Genomic DNA, 18640 nt, shown 5'->3' on the forward strand with positions numbered 1-18640 from the left:
AGAATCAGAACAGATCTGGGGAAAACGGCCTTCTCCTACTCTGCACCTTGGACATGGAACAATCTTCAAAAAGATCTAAACACTGATATCCATTGATGAATTTAAGGCTATCATAAAGAATGTGGTGACAAAGACATGCGCTTGTTTTTCTTGAGAGTCCACTATGTTTGAATAGTTGTTGTTTTACTGTGGATTTTTGCATTATATGTTGTATTTGTTGCATTTTAAATGTGTTCTGATTGGCTGCTACCTCAGCCGGGTCTCTCTTGTCAAAGACATTTTCAATCTCAATGGGACTTCCTGGTTAAATAAAGGTAAACCTGAGAGCTCAACGCATACAAACAGACAGAACACATGCAAATAAAGAAAATATCTTCACCAATTTGACAACACATGCAGAGGATTTAGAGAAAACTGCTGCAAAATGAGAGCTTTCTGTCTGCTTGTTTTCTCACTTCAGGTCGAGGGGGGACCAACTGTTTGGAGGTGGCATCTTATAGTTTTCAACAATTGCAAAAGATGCAAATGGTGGGTGTAAAAGTGGTGTCAGTAACTCTCCAAGAACTTTCACAAAAGGCAGAAAAGGCCAGCAGCACAGCAGGTGCATCAAAATAACCTCCAGTTCTCCAAATATTTTATCAACTGAAACAAACAAAACACACAGTTTTTTGTTTTTATTTTAAGCTATGCACATCTCTTATTTTAAGTTTGTATTTTGCATGATTGTCCAAACTTATTGCAAATATATTACATATAACTTTATCAGCATTATATAAATAAACATAAGCTATTTTTTCATTTTGTATGGTCCATATTCTATTTTTTTGTATTTTACACTGTATATCAATTCTGCTTTTGTTGAGCATGTGTGTTCCTGGAAGCTCAAATGGTTACCAGATCTTAATATACAAATCTGTCAAATGTGAAGCTAGTAGAAGCGATTCAAACACAAGCACCCGCAACATTTGCATATTTACAGCAACCTACGTGTCACCTACAAAAATGGTAACAGAGTGAAGCAAACACATTCCATGTTTTTACATGCAGAGAGAGACATGAAACACATGAAACAAAAACTCACCACTATACAAACCTGAAGCTATTTTTACAACGAGCTGAGCTGAACTAGAATTTGACACGATGGTAAATTAAAAAATGAATATTTTTATAATGGAAACATCTGAAATATTGTTGTTAGGTGTCACTACAGGGTTGTACATGCCATTTTCCATGTATTAAAACCTACTCCCATGCCACTGTTCTTCGCTTCAGGCGATGATAATATCAGATTTTAAAACCTTAGAGCTAGACTAGTGTTCCTTTGACTCTCTCCATCTTTCTACCTCCTCTTCCTCACTTCAGTTTGCTGAGGAATTCGATCAACCCTTGGTGAAATTCTCTGGGTTTGTCCATGTAGCAGGCGTGACGAGCTCCTTCTAGCTTGAGCACAAAGTGATGTGGAAGTTGCATGAGGTTCTTGTGGGACTGGGCACCCAGGTTTGTGTCCAGGGCTCCAAACACAATTAGAGTGGGAGTCTGAAATCAAAAGCACACAGAAGTGAGAAGACTACGAGACTACACAGAGTGGGAAAAAAAAAAAAATCACACAAACACACACACACAGATACCAGCATACAGCTGTGTGAAGATACACAAAGCCCTCTGACATACGTGTGGGTGGTAAATCTACTCCAATGGGCGAAATTGTACCTACTGCATAAAAAGTTGCTGCTTTCAGGCTGTCTTATGTAAGATTGTAAAATGAGTATGTTTTTTAGTTGGACAAAACAATGTGTCACTTTGGACTTCTTTAAAAATTACAAGAGCCATTTTTAACTGCTGTTTAAGTTATACTTAAAGGTCCAGTGTGTAGGTTTAAAGGGGATCTACTGGCAGAAATTAAATATATTATTCATAGTTATGTTTCTATTAGTGTATAATCACCTGAAGCTAAGAAATGCTGTGTTTTCATGTTCTTAGAATGAGCCATTCATGTCTACATGCAGAGTGGGTGGGGTCTTGTTCACACGTGAGAGTAGAATGGATTGTGAGATGGATCAGCGATGGATCTGCAGTGATGCAGGCGCTGCACTGGACTGTCATGGTGAAGAGAGAGCAGAGCCAGAGGGCAAAGCTTTTGATTTACTGGTCCATCTACGTCCCAACTCTCACCTATGGTCATAAGCTCTGGGTAGTGACTGAAAGAATGAGGTCGCACGTACAAGCTGCCGAAATGAGTTTCCTCCGAAGGGTGGCTGAGCTCTGCCTTAGAGACAGGGTAAGGAGCTCGGACATCCGGAGAGAGCTTGGAGTAAGTTGAGGACGTTTTGGCATCTGATCAGGATGCCTCCTAGGCACCACCCATAAGAGGTTTTCCAGGCACGTCCAACTGGTGGGAGGTCCTGGAGCAGGCCAAGAACAAACTGGAGGGATTACATATCTCACATGGCCTGGGAGCACCCTGGGATCCCTCAGGAGGAGCTGGAAAGCATTGCTGAGGAGAGGGGTGTCTGGAGTACTTGGCTCTGACTGCTGCCCCCGCGACTCTGCCATGTTTCTACAGAAGGCCCAGAACAGACAAACCAAACTCTGGCTCATAAGAGGGTTTTTTTATGCTACCTAAAGGCCACTGTAGGTTCTTTATACGCTTGGAAAGCGAAGCGTGAGCGGAGGAGAATTCAGTTGGTTGCAATCTGCAACTTTACAGCTAGATGGCAGTAAATCCTACACACTGGTCCTTTAAGGGCCATAAAAACAATGGGCCTCATTCGCAGTTGAAAATGGCTGACAACTCGTTCTTCACTCTTTGAACATGTTATGTTGGTCTCAGAAGATGCGCTCTCTCCTGACGGCACGGGCTGTAATAACTTACAGCAAGGTTGGATATCTTAACACCTGCTGTGAGCTAAATCAGATCTTTTATATACCCTGCATAGGCTACCAATTACTACTGGTTGCATACAAGCAATTATATGGCACTAAAAATTGGTAGGAGCAGCCTATAATTATAGTCTCAGTCAATAAAAACTATGAAAACCAAAGCTGTTTCATTTCAATATGGACATTCTCACACTCCACTGGTAAGCCTGGCCTGACACTCAGTTTTTAAAGATGAATATTTTAATTATAACATAAATGATGAGGATCAAAGGGTGTAAATTTCTTAGTTATGTAATACATTTGGACATTATTGTCGTCTATGAAAGCCCTTTTTAATAAGTGCCGTTTTAATATGCTATGTATTTAGTTAAAAGGTGTGTTCTTAGACAGCTGGCGTCTGAGGCAGTTCTAAACTTATTCACAAAAAAAATTAAGGTGACAAAATATTAATGAATCCCAGATTTGTGCATAAAACATGCACACACATAATTTAAGCACAGATCTGATTCTGCCTCACTGAGGTGCTGCTTTACCGACTAGACAACGGCCCCCAGGAACCACCAAAGCCAGATTATCGCTGGGTGTTAACTGGTTTGTTAGACCACTTAAGCACAGCATCAACTGGGATGAGGATAATCCTGATGACCATGTCAAATCTAATTTCAAGACCTTTAACCATGGCAACATATACCTAAAATAAAGTCAACTGTGTGTGTTCAGGTCGTATTACATCACCAGAGCAACAATGTAATAAGGCTACCATGTGTAGTACCCATTAGTGCATAGTGGTGTACTTAATGGGTGCTTGAAGAGACATGCTATATACATGGGGCCTCTGAGTGTGTCAATATGGTCAAGCCTCAGTTTTATGTTTTCCCCATTAAAGGCACAGTTCATCCAAAAATGAAAAGCTCCCCTCATGTCATGAGAAACATCAGCAAAGTTTGTATCCTCACATAAAACACAACTAATGGTGTGACTTCATCATGTCTGTCATTTCTGTTTGAAGACATTAATCACCACAGTCTTCACCGCCCTCACCTCAATGTTTTGGTACTGCTGTGGAGTGTAACTTCGGGTACCAACTGGTGCTATGGGAATGAAGCCATGTAGCTGATCACTGTTCTTCATGAGGAAGGGGATAGAGTAATGTCCACTCATGGAGGGGCTCAAGAGCACAGCCGCCCTGACGCCCAAAGACTCCATGAACCTTGAAAGGAGGTCCACTCGATTCTGATCGGTCTTCAGAGCCTCAGAGTCTGGTGACTTTCCATACCCTCCAAGAAGAACAACAATTTGTGAAACATTACTAAATACATAATTACAAAGTGGGTTTGCTCAGATCACAGTTTTGTGTTACAGACTTCATTCTGCACATCAACGAAGGTGTTCTAATTTATTCTGGCTGATTAAACCTCTAGTTAGATTGATGTGAGGTGGAGCCGTGCTGGGAACTGCCAAAAGGTCACCAAACTCTGTGTACTAATTTTGCTGCTTCTGTCAAACTATATTAAAGCATTCTGCTGCAAGTAAACAAAATGCCATGTCTACCAACAGTATGACACATGACAAGGCAGCAAGAGAAAAGATCCGGGGTCTCATTTATAAAACTCTGCATAGGATCCATACTAAAAGTGTACGTGCGGACAAAAGGCAAAATATATTCGACAATTTCTACGACCAGGCTATCACCTCAGCATGGGTCAAAGTTTCTCCCATCAAGTCTGTGTTTATAGACTACAACTTTTCCGTGGGAAGTGCATACACCTCTTTCAGGCCTCGTTTTGTGTGTACGCAATGTTTATAAACAAGACCCCAGAACACTGCAAAGGAAAGGTGTGGACTTGAATTACATGACTTGGACTCGAGTCACAAGTCTGATGACTTTAGACTTGACTTGACAAAATCTAAAAAAAACCTTGCAGCTCCACTTGAACATTAACATGAATGACTTGTGACTACACTTAGACTTGAGCCTTTTGACTTGAAAAGACTTGATTGACCCAATGATTAAAAAGTATGTTATTCAAAAAGTGTAACACTGATCATTTCATTTCCCTTCATTCCTGAATCAACTAATATTAAAGTTATTCATTCCTAGCAAGTCAACGCTTAATTGCCCAGATGATCCACTTTGTTTGAACCACTCGGACAGCAACAATCAAGTTGCAGGAGAGAATCATGAAGAACTTACATAATGTTACTGAGCACCAGCTGGAAAAAATGACACTAAAGATTATTTGGTTCACATACAAAAACGATGCAGTGCTTTTGACATTTTAAGTTGCACAAAGACGGTAAATCAAGACTAATATTAACATAGTTGGTGAGATAATTCGTAGCTAACATTAGCTTAACAGCAAAGTAACTTTTTAACAAACTTGTTCTAACAAAAAAATACAAGTTTTAAAAAGCATTCAGGATTTTTGTGAATTCAATATATTATTAATCTGTTGTTAAAATGGCATTAACTTTAAGTTAAGGCCTTGGGACCTGACATGAGACTTGTCAGTCTTGACCTGGGACTTAAGACACCACCTCACAGCATACCCAGTACACTGACAATACACAATGATAACGTCAGTTTTTTTTTGTTTTTTTTTTTAAATACATTTCCAAATTCAAAAGAACACAAGTTTTTCTTCATCCCAGCAATGAGAAACCTGCATCCCATGTGCCTTGTTCAGACCTCATGTATGGAACCAAAAAACTGCCCACTGTCCACACAGATTAGAAAAAAAAAATTTCTGATTTTTGACCACAAGGGTGCAGTATTAGCTCATGAAAATCAAGTCAGCCAAACCAACGCAACTTTTCAAAATAAAGAACTAATAAATGATATTCTCTAGATAAAGTACCGTCAATGACCTGGTGGTGCTTATTTCAGAATGAATGTGTTCATCTACATAACTGTCACCTTTAGACTTCGACTATATTACAATTCATTGTGATGAAAATTGTTTGCATGTCACTATTTTTCAGCTACACTTGTGCCAAACCTATAAAGGCTTATGTAAAAACTTTACACAAAGGAATACAAGAGCAAAAATGTAAACCTATAAAATCACCTGAGCATTTTAAATATTAGTGTTCAAAATTGTAATATCAATTAAGTGTAGAAATATAATTAAAAAAGGAGAAAAATGTTGAGATACAGGGATTCTTGCAATATTTACAGTATGAACAACAGTTTCTAAGCCTGATCTTTTTTCCAAATCAAAAGTTTTTGATGGCAGAGCATTTCTAGGTCTCTTTCTGTACGCAGACAATGACACGGAGGAATCAATTAAATGTACATTTTCATTCAACAGGATAACTCTACAGTACGAAATGTAATAAAAAACTGAGTGGGACGTTTTACACAATGGAGATGGAGATTCTTAGCCTGTCTAATCTCAGAGTTTATCTCGGTTTGAATATAGATTAAATTTGAAGTAATCCAGCTCACTAAATCTTGTCCATTAGTGTATCACACCATACATATTACTGTAAAAAGTTCATGTATAATCCAGTTTGAAGTGATAACATCATTACAGTCACTAACACAGGACTTGAGTTTTACCTGGAAGGTCCATCGCTAAGGCCTGATATCCGTTAGTTGCGAGCAAGGCCATCGTACCGAGCTCTTCCCAGGTTTTGGATGTGAAGGCCTGGCCATGCAGAAGGACCACTTGCAGCCTGCACAGAGAAATTATTTTGTTTCAGAGGATTTTATCACAGGTAAGAAAAATACCATAGCTGTAGGTTAGCAGCACCATCTGTGTTTGTGCACATCCTGAAAACATTTGATCATCCTCACTGTCTAGTTTGTTCACTCTGCTTTTGATTACACAGGGGCATGCAGTCTGCTCAGATGTTTAAACATCTTAAACATCTGTTAAACATCTCTCTCCACCTGTCAGCTCACCTTGGCAATATCTGTCGTCCAGCTCCATCAATGGGTAAAGCTTCTCTGAAGAACAGCGGAGGGTCCCCGGGTAGCTGTCCGGTGCGAATGGACACATTGATGGTTGGAAGCGGAGGAGGAGGGGTGGCCATCAGCCCCATTCTTTGAGCTTCCAGGGACGGCTCCATGCTGCCCTGGCGAATTGATGGCAGCAGCAGGTACAGCAGTAACGTGGCCAACAACACCAGGCCCAGAACAACAAGACGGTTACGCAAGAAATTCATTTCGTCAGGATGAATGATCTGGGAAAAGTGGTAGATAGTGCAGTGTCTGAAAGCCCATCACATGGACCCTGATCATACAGTATTACTAACTGTTTGACAGCATATAAAGAAATTGCCGTCTACATCCATCAAGATTATTGTGGTTTAACAAATTACTTTGTCTTAACACTCAAATCATCTCACAATCCTTGGTTTTTTTAATTTATTTCCATAGCTCTAACCATCATTCCTACCAACATACTCACTACCTGCATTACTGAAATATGAGAAACAAGAACGCAAGCTTTATGTACACATGTAGCCACATCCCCAGGTGTCAACAATTAACTTGTTAGCACAACATTTAAGAATGATAAACGAAACTACAAAAATAAGACCCAGGTTGTCCTTATTGCAGGACAGTTCTACCTTGATTAGATGTGGAAGGCAGGCATTAGTTTAATTTAAAGTATCTTGTTCATCTTCCAACTTATACAACTCAAATACACACATGAACAAATAATGAATAAACAATAACAAGTCATTAAATAAGAAAAAGCACACTGGACGATTCTGAGAGTTCATTTTAAAGCCAATATCGGCCGATACCAATGACGTGCCGATATTATCCTGCATCTCTCTTTTTAGCCTTTAAAAGTGCATCAATATTGGGTGTGCAAAGTCATCCAGTGGGCCTTATTGGACATTTTGGTGGGCTGGTTCTGGTCCCCAAGCCATATGTTTGACACCCCTGGATTATAGTGAGTCACACTAATTTGGAAAAACTTCTGGTTACAGTCTGCAAGCATTTTACTTTGTACTCTATGCATTAATTGTGCAGATTCACTAAATATGAGAGCATGTGAGTTCATAAATAATTTGCTGGTTGTTTCATGATAATCAGCTCTGTTTACAATTCTCAAAGCTCCAGCATTAAATTCTGTGTGTGAAACTTATAAAGAAATATTTGTTTGAAAGGTTAAAGCTTCACTAGACAGCTTGGCCCTTGGCAAACAAGGTGAATCCTTCAAGTTTCCACACACTATCTAAATCAAAGCATACACTTGTAATGACTCCTGCTAACAATACTTTAAACAGTGCACAGGTTGATAATGTTAGTGTGTTTCAACAGTTAGGGCTGCAGGGAAACAAAGTGAATCCAGTAAAACGCAAGAAATGTAGTCAGTTACAGGAAAGTTAACCCTCCATAACGAAGGACAAAATAATCTGTAGTATTGTAGAAAAGAAATAGCCTGCTGACTGATATAACTTAGCCAAAATATGCAAATAAGCTAACATTAGCTCGACGTGTCGCTCCCCTACTAGCTAACTAAACCAGTGTACAAAGGGAGTCTGTGGGAGACATGAAGGATGCAGCACCGGAGGAAAACATACCAACACAGAGGAGATAAATGTCAGACACGTTCACTGACAGGTGGACGAGGCCGTCTGCTTTATCGTCATGTCTTCTGCATTGCTGGTTGCCAGTGGTGGGAAATGTTGCAGAGAGGCTCCGGGGGTCGATGCTGGTGGTATTAGCTAGCGTTTCAAGCTGAGAGGATAAACTGTTAGCTCGGCGCTAGCTAGACATTGTTTTACTGACGAGAAATGACCTGTACACTCGAGATAGAAAATGTCCGATTAATTATCGCGTAAAATTGGATTGAAACTGTCACAAGAGAAAGTCGAGAGATGCAAAGGAATCTTGACCGAGTGTCTTCGTACAGTTACACATAAACGGTTTAAATGGTCTGTTCCTCGTCGGAGCAGATTACGAGCTGCACATAACAACAGTTAAGCGCCATACGTCACTTCCTGCTGGAGCTGTCAGACAAAAGCTTTAATCCGTTTTTTATCAGAAGTCACTCATATTTTGGTGAAGGAAACATCCCAGAGACTACATTTCAACACATTTGACAAGAAATGTAATAACGGACATGCTCTTCAGTTTTTAAAAAAAATAAAAATAAAATTAACCCAGAGCAAAGTTTTACTGGAACTCACATTTGGAAGAGATTTATAGACAAAAACATGGATATTACCTTAAAGGTATTTTATCTCTTATAAAGAAGTTCATGGATAAAATATATTCAGTGAATTCCATCATTTCCAGATGTGTGGATGTTAATAACTCTTGTTCTCGTGCTGATGAAACATTGATTGATTTATTTAGTATTTCAGTGTACAACAACAATGAAATTTGGGTCTGATTGAAGTTCTCATGTTTCCAGTACCACTTACATCACTCACCGTTTTACTCCAAAAGATATAATCTGTTTCTATGGTGATATGAGCAACAAGTCACACACTGGAGGGATTACATATCTCATCTGGCCTGGGAACGCCTCGGTGTCCCCCAGGAGGAGTTGGAAAGTGTTGCTGGGGTGAGGAACGTCTGGGGTACTTTGCTCAGCCTGGGCTCCTCTGACCTGGTCCAGCATAAGCGGATGAAAATGGATGGATGGGTGGATGGATAGATAACAATTTTTAAAAAGAAGGGGGAAAAAAGGAAAAAAATCTCATTTCCAAGTTTTAGGACTCACTCCTGGAGCACCCTATACTGTTACTTATACTCTTCGCATATACTTATGTCAGACCTATTTGGTTATATTTTAACATTTGTTGTTACGTATTACCTGCTGTTTGGACATTCATTTTGTCAATTAAAAAAAAAACATCTGTCAAATAAGAAAAAAAAAATTCTTTAAATATACTGTATGTGTTATCCGGTGAAACTGTTTCAGTTTTCGATACTGGTAAATGTGCACTCTCTGCACCTATATATCTGATGAACTTTCCTCAAAGTTTATTTGAAGATTAAAAGACACGTTTTGCTTTTTGGTGTTGTGAAGGGTACAACATCCTCTATATTACCATAACTATATAACCATTGCTTTTTGATGTTACGTTCATCAAACCAAAAACCAAACTTCTATGTATTTAATGACACTTTCAATATCTCTATGGGTACCCTGAAACTCACAGAGCTCATAACCAAACAATGCATAGAGTCCTAGCTTAGGGAATGATTTCAAAAAGTTCTCAGAGCAACTCCGAGCAAGGAAGAGACAGAAACTTTTACCTTAGTGAGGAGGTGTGGTTGACCCCGTTGCTAGGCGTGATGCTTTCTTTTAACAGGTGTGATTGGTTGTCACAGACACACCCTTTTCTGAGCCTGTAAGGTGTGGACACCCAGTGGAAATGAGATGAACTGCTGACTGTGAAAGTGTTGGCAGTGTTAGTGTGATCGCTCTGCTGATGGAAGGTTGAGACAGACTCAAGTCATCACTGCTGCACTGTTGCATTTTTCCAGTTTTCCAAATATCTTACAGTTGCGATCATTTTATTTCTGGCATTATAGCATAAGTTGGGAAATGTGTGTCGATCCCTAATGACATCAACCACACATATTATTCCTGCACCATCTAATCTGTAGCATTTTGAGAATATTCCTCCGACCTCTTTGTGTTTCCACCATTTTCTCCTCTGATTAAGAAACTCTTAACCCTCCTAACAGTTTTTCACCTTAGGAGCTCTTTTAAGGTATAAGATGCTCTGTGAATAACTTGGAGCAACTCTTAGTGAATACGGCCCCAAATTTTTAGTTCAGATTTGACAATCACTGGTCATAATTGCTAATTATTCATCTCAAAAGAGTCCAAAGACTTGTGTTGCTGTACAATAAATGAAAATCAATGGCTGCCTAAAAGATGAAAAGGTATTTAAACATTATGGTATACCTTCAAAAATGGTTTGCAGCACGTCCTAGTTTACAGTCACAGTATGTATGTGTAAAATCTGACTATACATAGGTGACATCTTTCACTCTATACCACATAAACCAGTGGTAACTGTGTCAGACCTGGTTTTTCTAGATCAGTATTTTTGCTCCAACATAAAATGAAATTTAAAGATGACAAATAAAACTTCTTATTTTATTATTATTCTTTTCAATGCAACTGAATTGAAAGCCAGGGGAGGTATAACAATCACTGAAGCATTTCCTTTAAGACAAAATTCACAGTGGAACAAACCTCTAACATGACACATTGAATGAAAAGAAAAAGATCAGAGTTTCACTTCTTATAAGACTAAACACGAAAAGGTGCCAGATCCACCTCAACAAAAAAGTATCTAAAGTGCAGTATTTTAAAATGTTTGCAGCATATATAAAACCTATTGCAGCACTATCCAGTTTGTGGAAAACAGCACAACCTACAACCTTCGTTTCCTACCTCTGATGTTTTATGAAAGCAAATGTGCCGTATAAATAACTTTGGCTAATACTTCTCTGAGCGGTGCCACAGAGAATAAATACAGAACCTACTGTATAAATATGAAACTGCTCAGCCAGCTTCAGTCCAGCAAATATATTTACTTGCCAATAAACTAATATGAAGATGTATCTACAGTAGCTACTATCGACAGTGTCACTGGCAGGAACCCCCACACAAGCTGATCTGCAAGCGAGTCAAACTACACATTAAAAACACAAGACTGATTACTGTGTATAGAGCCGGAGCGACACTGGATTTCTGAGGCTGATGTTGACATTTAAGTCAAATACTTTTTTTAATACACAAATAGAAACATAATCACTTGGTTATTAAAGAACTGTGGCCAAGACATGTACTTATAAATATGTAGAAAAGAATAAACATATTTTTGGCATTTTTGAAGTACAATTTTTTGATATTTATCAGCCGACAGATACGCCAACACCAGTATATCTGGAACCAGCTCGGACAGAGCTCTGACAGCATAAGGAAAGAGTTAGATTTAGGACTTTTAAGACGAAGATAAAACACAACTGGGAAATACTTGGCATTTGTTGCCGAGTTTACTTTGCAATTTTTTGTCACACTGCACGTAATATTCCACTATGTTAGTTCCCATCGTGATACACCGAGCCTCGTATGTAATGCCCTGCACCGATAAAATCCTACTTCCCATGTCTTAGCAGTTTTGCTATTTTTGAAAGATTGATTTAAGACATTTTAACACCAGTTAAGGCCTTATTTTAAGTCGTCCCCACGGCAAAAAGACTGGTTAATACGTCCTGAATCCAGTCACACACACATTCTAACAATTTTTCACAACTGGACTGGACTGTGCAATGGACAATTTTATTTTAATTTAATCTCTATTTATGCATTTATTCTAATGTATTTTATGTTGTCTTTTGTCTTTTATGAGCTGCTGGACAGCTGAATTTCCCTTTGGGATAAATAAAGTTCTTTCTATTCTATGAATTGAATACTTTTTAAGAGTGTTCATGGATCTGTGGGAACCCTGTTATATTGACAATGAGCGGCTGGACTCAAACTGCGTAGCGTTAGATACTCCTGGTATCTGTCTGTTTCCATAAAACAAATTTGGCAAAGGTTGTATGACCTGAATGCTGAAATGTAACTTCTTTTGTTACGAAAATCAGTTTCACAGTGATACCCAGTTAAATTAGAGGACACCATTCGCAAGTAAATAGTAACATTTATATTTTCTTTTCTGTCTTTTCAGGTCTGTCCGCTCTTTCCTTCATAAATACATTGTCCTTGTTAATTTAAAGAAAACTGGCAGGCATGTGTAGTTCATAAAGCACTGTATAAGTAAAGCACTGTGGCCAGCAGAGGGCCGAGATAAACACTGCTGTAAAAACCTCAATAATCACAACTTGTAAACAAAGGCAACCATAAAAAAAAGAGCACTTCATCATCCAGTTAAGGCACAGTTTTGAACTGAAACAGGCAGGTCCAGCCGTGTTGTTTCTAGAAGCCAAATTATCTTTCAGACTCAGTTTCTCATAATTTATCACCGTCTGGCATAATTAGCTATTTACATTTCATAAGGCTAACACTTAATGGCTTAATGCATCAACGGACACCAACTACAAAGTCTAAAATAGGCAGCATCGTGTAAATGTAGAATATTACAGTCAATGCCGGATGTCGCTGAGCTTTAAATGTATCTTTCTTCCACTTTTTGTTTCAGCCTCATGTTGTTCCATTAATAAAAACATGATAAATAATCATTAAAAAACAACTTTTAGGTTAAGCAGTCCTTTTCTTGTGAGGCATTTTATCCTCTGTGGGAACAGTCCCATAATTACACTGTAGTCCCATTCAAAGTGTAGTGATGGTAAAGAGTATCCCTCATCTGGAGGTCAGGGTCAGCATGGAGCATGACAGACGCCTTGAAGAAATCTGATTTTTGACATAATTTGACAGACGTTAATGACCAGCTGCAACACTGATGGACGGACATTAGTACTGAGGTTGGAGCTCTGCCAATGCTGCGTGCTGGGATAAAAAAAATCTCCCATACTGGGAGATCTCTGAAGACAGGACTGATTGTCTGCTGTTGTCAATGCAGCATCACCACTGGTGCACAGTAACTTACCCCCTTTATGTTGCAAAGTCTGAGCTGTCCTTTTCAGTTCTGGCAGAAGCAGTGAATAGTTTGGGCTTCTCAGTTTCCTCAGTGTAGCAGAGTGAGGAGTCCTAGTGGGAGTAAAAAGCAAAGAGGCCAGGTCCCGAAGACAGAGGAGGCTCTATTCTGGCCTTTTTCTTTCTGAGAACAGGCCTCACCCCTGTACCCACTGTAGCATTGGCACTGGAAGTGTGTGCGGAAAAGAGCCAGCTCGGCCTGGCCGGGCGAGCCTGTAACCTTCAGCTGGCCACCCTGACTGGTGATGCTGTGTGTTGAGGTGCTAAGATGCAGGTACACGTCATTGTCTGATATTTTGCGCTGACAGCGGCCGTGAGATTTGCACACCACCTTACTGCACTGTTCTGCTGCTGTGGACACATTGAGGAGGTACCGGCCCAGCTCTCCCTGTAGATACTTATTCAGCATAGAGCAGTTGGCCTGCAGGTAGAAAAAGAAATGGTTGTTAACAACCAAGTATTAAACACTGGGCTGTTTAGCATCAAAATGAGCAGACGGTATGACACTTACACTGCTGCTTGCATAGGAGGTGTCCCCCCAGAAGATTACACCTGCAGCTCCAAGTGCAACACTCTCACCAATGGTGGAAACCAGATCAGTCTAGAAAACATTACACAAACAGTTCAGCAGGTTAACCACACAATGAGGGAAATATCACACAGAAAAAAAATGTGTTCATTTAACTAAAGTCAATATTTTAAAAGGTCACTACGCTGCACAAAGTATAATGATAATAATAACCTTCTCACTGCAGTGACAGCAGTGTTAACATAGTGTCAACCACAGCTTTAGTTTTGATTAACTGCTACACACTACATACACTTTCTATTCAGCAGCAATGTGTGGCCTCCTGGTGACTGCATCCTTGTATCAAATGATTAAATATAATAACTGAACTTCTTTATAACATAATAAATGTATCAACTCCTGTATTTGATGAATCATTGCTCAAGCCAACTAACCTGAGTTAGGAGGGTCACCTGATTCATGTAAGTAGGGCGGGTATAAACAAAAACAGGTCGTGCCAATCCATCCCCAACAGACGCCAGGCGCATCGCTTCCTTTACCCTGTTTCGGACAAAGAGACGTCCATAATTTGTAGAACCTAGTACAGAACCTATGTATATAGACGGGAACAACGCTGTACACTCCTTCCACAGCCAGTTGAGTTGATCATTGCGGCCCGTCTCCACAGCAGGACAGCGGCCTGTGTAGTTCTCCAGGCCATTCCTGTAGTCGTGGTTGTAACAATCCGGAAACAGGTAGAAGCCCCACAGTTGATTGGGCCTCAAATTCTTGGCAAATTTCAGAGTTTCCAGCATAAATTTGCGAGCTGACAGCTCAAATTCCTGCTGCGCAACTTTCCCCACTTGTTCTGGGGTCCACTTGGGGTTCTTTTTGGCCACCATTTCACGGGATTTATTTCGATAGATATCTTTAATATCCCAGTTTCGGATCCACAGTGGGCGCCACTCCTCCCAGTCAATCACAGCCAAACCTTTTGCGTCTGGCTCACGTATGTATTTCTGCAAACCTTCAGGCATCTTGTCATAATGTTGAGTGAGGCTGGCAAGCTGTGGAAGGCCTCCGTTCACTGCAGTGCCACCTCGCTCATAATAGGGATACAACCCAAGGCGCTCCTTATAGAAAATTGTGAGGTTCTGTCGGACAAAGCCCTCATTGGGAGATGCCACAATGTCAAACTGATCCAGAGATAAAGTAACGCCATGCCGCGGGGCACACTCCTGTGTTGGGGCATTCCACGCAAGAAGAACTGGCTTCTGGGAATATAATGGCCATCTTGTCTGCTTTATATCTGCTGAACACAAGACTGTCCACGATGTTAACAGAGTCAGGAGCAACCAGGGCAGCTGGCCAGCTGTGAGGAGGAGAGAGGGAAATACAGCTTCCATGTTCACAGCTTGCCTTCTCTTCTCTTTTTCTTGAAAAAACAAACAAAGCAAATTGTTAAGTGGGGCAAAAATGAAACAAAAACAGTTTCAGTTACTGTCAGGTGGTACAGGGAATTTAGCATCACTTTAAGTGTGATTAAATATATCAAAATAGGAAGTCTTTAGGTAGACCTTCAGGTGATGTTTTAGAGAGTTTCAGGTGTTTTCAAAGCAACAGGATTTCACAGGTAGAATGAGTTTCAGTGAGCATCTCGAGCATAGGGGTATACATACTGTTAGGATGTCTAAGATAACTTACAGGAAACTTGTCTTTTATTGTCTTATTGCCAATATTACCAAGTATGGATAACAGGAGTCAACTTCCCTTTTTGACAGACGTTACATGAATCATTTTGCTTCGGAAATGACAAGCAATAAGTTAAAATTCAGCTAGAGCGAGATGTAAAGCAAAAAACTTACTACTTTTAACATTTAACTGCACATTCAAGTTCTCTCTGAGTGCTCTGAACTTCTTCCGTACACGAACTCAGTAAACGTAAGTTGGTCAAATTAGCTCAAAGTTTCATTGAAACTGACAAAGATGCTAGGTTAGCTAACGTGTTGTTTCTTCTTCCTACCCAGTCTGACCTGTTGTGGTGAAGCTGAGGACGGGGGCTTATTCCACTCATGTAACCGTCACATAAATTGCTTTTCCACCGCCCTGCCATGTGAAAGATAACAGTCGGAGTGCGTTTAGTCCATGTTGATGATTCACAAAACTGCCAGCTAAGCTAGTAGCTGGAATCACGGCAGGAGCGGTGGTGACGGTACAACGTTGAGCAACAACAGTTCAGTGAATCAAGTTCCCGAGTAGGGGGGTGTTAAATTAATAAAAACATAAAGCATATTGTTTCGCCATTTGTATTGAAACAGCATTGAAGTTTACTTTAAATAAAGTAATATTAAACACTTAAGTATGATTATAACCCTGTCTGGCATTAGTTTGAGCGTGAAATTACACACCAGTGCTCCTGTCTCCTCCCCTGAAAAAGACCAAAGTAGTCTGTCCTTCAAGTTATGCTCTAAATTAACTGTAGAGGGAAGTCAATGTGAAACAGATTCCTCACAGGTTATAATGCTAAATAGCTGTTGTATCCAGTTCCTACTATGAAGCCTATTTTAATTTAAGATGCTACAGTGTAAAAAGGTACAATATAAACTGAAGAAATAAATGGAGCACTAAACATTTAGGCACAGAGTGCATGGTTGGGTCCTTTTATTTATGGTTTATACATAATGGCAGCAAGAAAAATCAGGTGGAAAACACATTTTAAACATTGAACTAGTTATTAAACTATTTAATTGAACTAGATAATTTAGCTAGCTTTAGCTTTATCTCCAGGCTCCTTGCATCTTGCTCAGAATAAGTGTCATTTTAGTGTTAAAAAGCTGGTAATGGCAGTGCTTTGGAAAAAAAAAATACATTTATATTCTTAATTTGCATTATGTAAATCTTTAAATCTGGAAAACACTTTGTTCCTAAGCTTGAAAAGTGCCACATGAATAAAATTAAAAACTATTTTGCTCTGAGGAAAGTGACTTAATCTTAAAAAGTGTCAGGCTATTCTTCACATTTGAGCTTGAATATGAGCATGCTCTGATTGTAATGTAGTCCCAGTGTGAGAGAAAATATATATTTTGAGTTGATACAGCCCAGTTATCATTAATATGTTTTAAAGCTGTCATTTCATTTATGATATGTCCAAAAAATGTCTCTTACCAGCAGACTTTTCCTCTCCAATCTCTGGATGAAAGTAGTTTAATCAAGCTGAGATGCATAAAGCCCAGGCTTTTTATTATGCTCCATTATCATAGCCTGTGAGCTCCTCTCAACAGAGCAGACAGATGCAGTAGTTCATTCTGTGCTGAAATCCACCCCTCACTGGTATTTAAATATCCAGCAGACTCCACCTCTGTTTGGGAGTTTCAAAGAGCAGCTTATCTTGCATGTCTCTCTGACACCATCCAGCAGAGGCAGATTCAAATTAAGTATGTTGCTCGGATGTCATTCTCTATTCATGTGTCACCACCCAGTGACTGTGTTGTAGTGCCACCTGACTTAACTGTAATTAATCTGTCACTGCAGCTAATCAGCATCTCTTCACATCTGCTGCTTGTATTGGTTTACCTGCAATTTTATGTTATTATGTGTTATTATTTAATATTATATACTTTGAGGCTCCATAGTTTCTGTAGCAAATCTGATATGACCAGTTATGAAAAGACTTATTCTGCCAAATTAACCTGGGTGTGGAAGTCAATGACTAATGCAGATTTTAGGTGAAATGTTTCAGTCTGTTTCGATGCAGAAAAACCACCGCTCCACCCAGCGTGATCTTGGCATGGTGCTGGAAACATCAAAGAGTCTAGACTAGTAGAAAAAGATCTATGCAGTGTTTCACTTTATTGTTGAGCTTCCTGTCTATTAGACCCTCATCAGAGCATACATAAGGTAACAATAAGGTAAAAGTAACCAATCTCAGTCTGGTCACAGGCAGTATGCCAGTATACCCTAGTGGTAGAAGCTCCACCCCCTGGGAGTTGTAGTGTTTTCAGTGATGAATGGCAAACTGTGAGGCATACAAATGGAAGCCATACTTGTCTTGTCATACAACTTTTTCTCCCAGTCTGCTATATATAATAAAAAAGGATAGGGACATGTATCGAGCAACGCAGCGCTCTCAGTCTGTTTGTGTTTAAGAACCATGAATCCATTACAGGTATTTTTAACCTCAGCAAAACTGAGAGTAGATGAAGGCTAGCTGTTATTTACACTGATACCTGAAGCTAAGAAAAGTAAATGACAGACACATGACACATTCACACACCTTTATCTGTTACATAACCTCCTGAATGATAAGGTCAAAAGGCTGTATATAAGTCACAGAATTCCATTTGCATGATCACACACTCAGTAAGATCACTTGACCAGTCTGATAATGCTTGTTTTTCATTAAACCAGAAAATTGATTTATACACCTAGACCCCAAGGGCCCTAAAGTCCCAGGTAGATCTATTACATAGGATTTAATCACATTAATTCAAACCAACTGAATTTATTTTGAAACACAGAACAATATTAAGTGAGACAATAAGTGTTGAGACTAAAGCAAACACTAGAACAACATGATGAAAACAGTGTGTTTGTGTGTACCAGTGACATATTTCACATTACACAATCGATTCATTGAGGGTAAAGACACTAAACTGTTTGC

At 39.5% G+C, this 18640-nt stretch overlaps 2 protein-coding genes across 4 annotated transcripts; both read right to left on the bottom strand.

Annotated features, from left to right (window-relative positions):
* Positions 1–659: 659 nt before the first annotated feature.
* On the bottom strand, positions 660–8778 carry abhd14a (abhydrolase domain containing 14A). The gene is made up of 5 exons (XM_033625706.2): positions 8425–8778; positions 6788–7068; positions 6443–6558; positions 3922–4157; positions 660–1536 (listed from the first exon to the last, which is right to left on the bottom strand). Exons 2-5 carry the CDS (start codon positions 7048–7050, stop codon positions 1354–1356), a joined length of 798 nt encoding a protein of 265 aa, XP_033481597.1. The 5' UTR covers positions 7051–7068; positions 8425–8778; the 3' UTR covers positions 660–1353.
* A 2167-nt stretch (positions 8779–10945) lies between these two features.
* hyal2b (hyaluronidase 2b) lies at positions 10946–17273 on the bottom strand. Of its 3 annotated transcripts, none has more exons than XM_033625438.2 (4): positions 17146–17273; positions 14436–15415; positions 13984–14073; positions 10946–13893 (listed from the first exon to the last, which is right to left on the bottom strand). In XM_033625438.2, the coding sequence occupies exons 2-4, from the start codon at positions 15384–15386 to the stop codon at positions 13504–13506; spliced, it is 1431 nt and encodes a 476-aa protein (XP_033481329.1). In that variant the 5' UTR covers positions 15387–15415; positions 17146–17273; the 3' UTR covers positions 10946–13503. The 3 variants fall into 3 exon arrangements, with proteins under 3 accessions (XP_033481329.1, XP_033481327.1, XP_033481328.1); XM_033625436.2 differs by lacking the exon at positions 17146–17273 and adding an exon at positions 16014–16180; XM_033625437.2 differs by lacking the exon at positions 17146–17273 and adding an exon at positions 16004–16180.
* Between the last annotated feature and the right edge of the window lie 1367 nt (positions 17274–18640).

The sequence above is a fragment of the Epinephelus lanceolatus genome, chromosome 1 (assembly GCF_041903045.1).
Source record: "Epinephelus lanceolatus isolate andai-2023 chromosome 1, ASM4190304v1, whole genome shotgun sequence".
Classification (NCBI taxonomy): domain Eukaryota; kingdom Metazoa; phylum Chordata; class Actinopteri; order Perciformes; family Serranidae; genus Epinephelus; species Epinephelus lanceolatus.

Excerpts from the sequence above, each read along its gene's own strand:
- abhd14a (XM_033625706.2), bottom strand. The coding sequence starts at position 7,050 with ATGAATTTCTTGCGTAACCGTCTTGTTGTTCTGGGCCTGGTGTTGTTG. Across the intron at positions 4,158-6,442 it reads CTTAGCGATGGACCTTCCAG|GGTATGGAAAGTCACCAGAC; the intron begins GTAAAACTCAAG and ends TTCTTCTTGGAG. Across the intron at positions 1,537-3,921 it reads AGCAGTACCAAAACATTGAG|ACTCCCACTCTAATTGTGTT; the intron begins GTGAGGGCGGTG and ends TTTTGATTTCAG.
- hyal2b (XM_033625438.2), bottom strand. The coding sequence starts at position 15,386 with ATGGAAGCTGTATTTCCCTCTCTCCTCCTCACAGCTGGCCAGCTGCCC. Across the intron at positions 14,074-14,435 it reads AGGTGACCCTCCTAACTCAG|ACTGATCTGGTTTCCACCAT; the intron begins GTTAGTTGGCTT and ends AATGTTTTCTAG. Across the intron at positions 13,894-13,983 it reads CCTCCTATGCAAGCAGCAGT|GCCAACTGCTCTATGCTGAA; the intron begins GTAAGTGTCATA and ends TTCTACCTGCAG.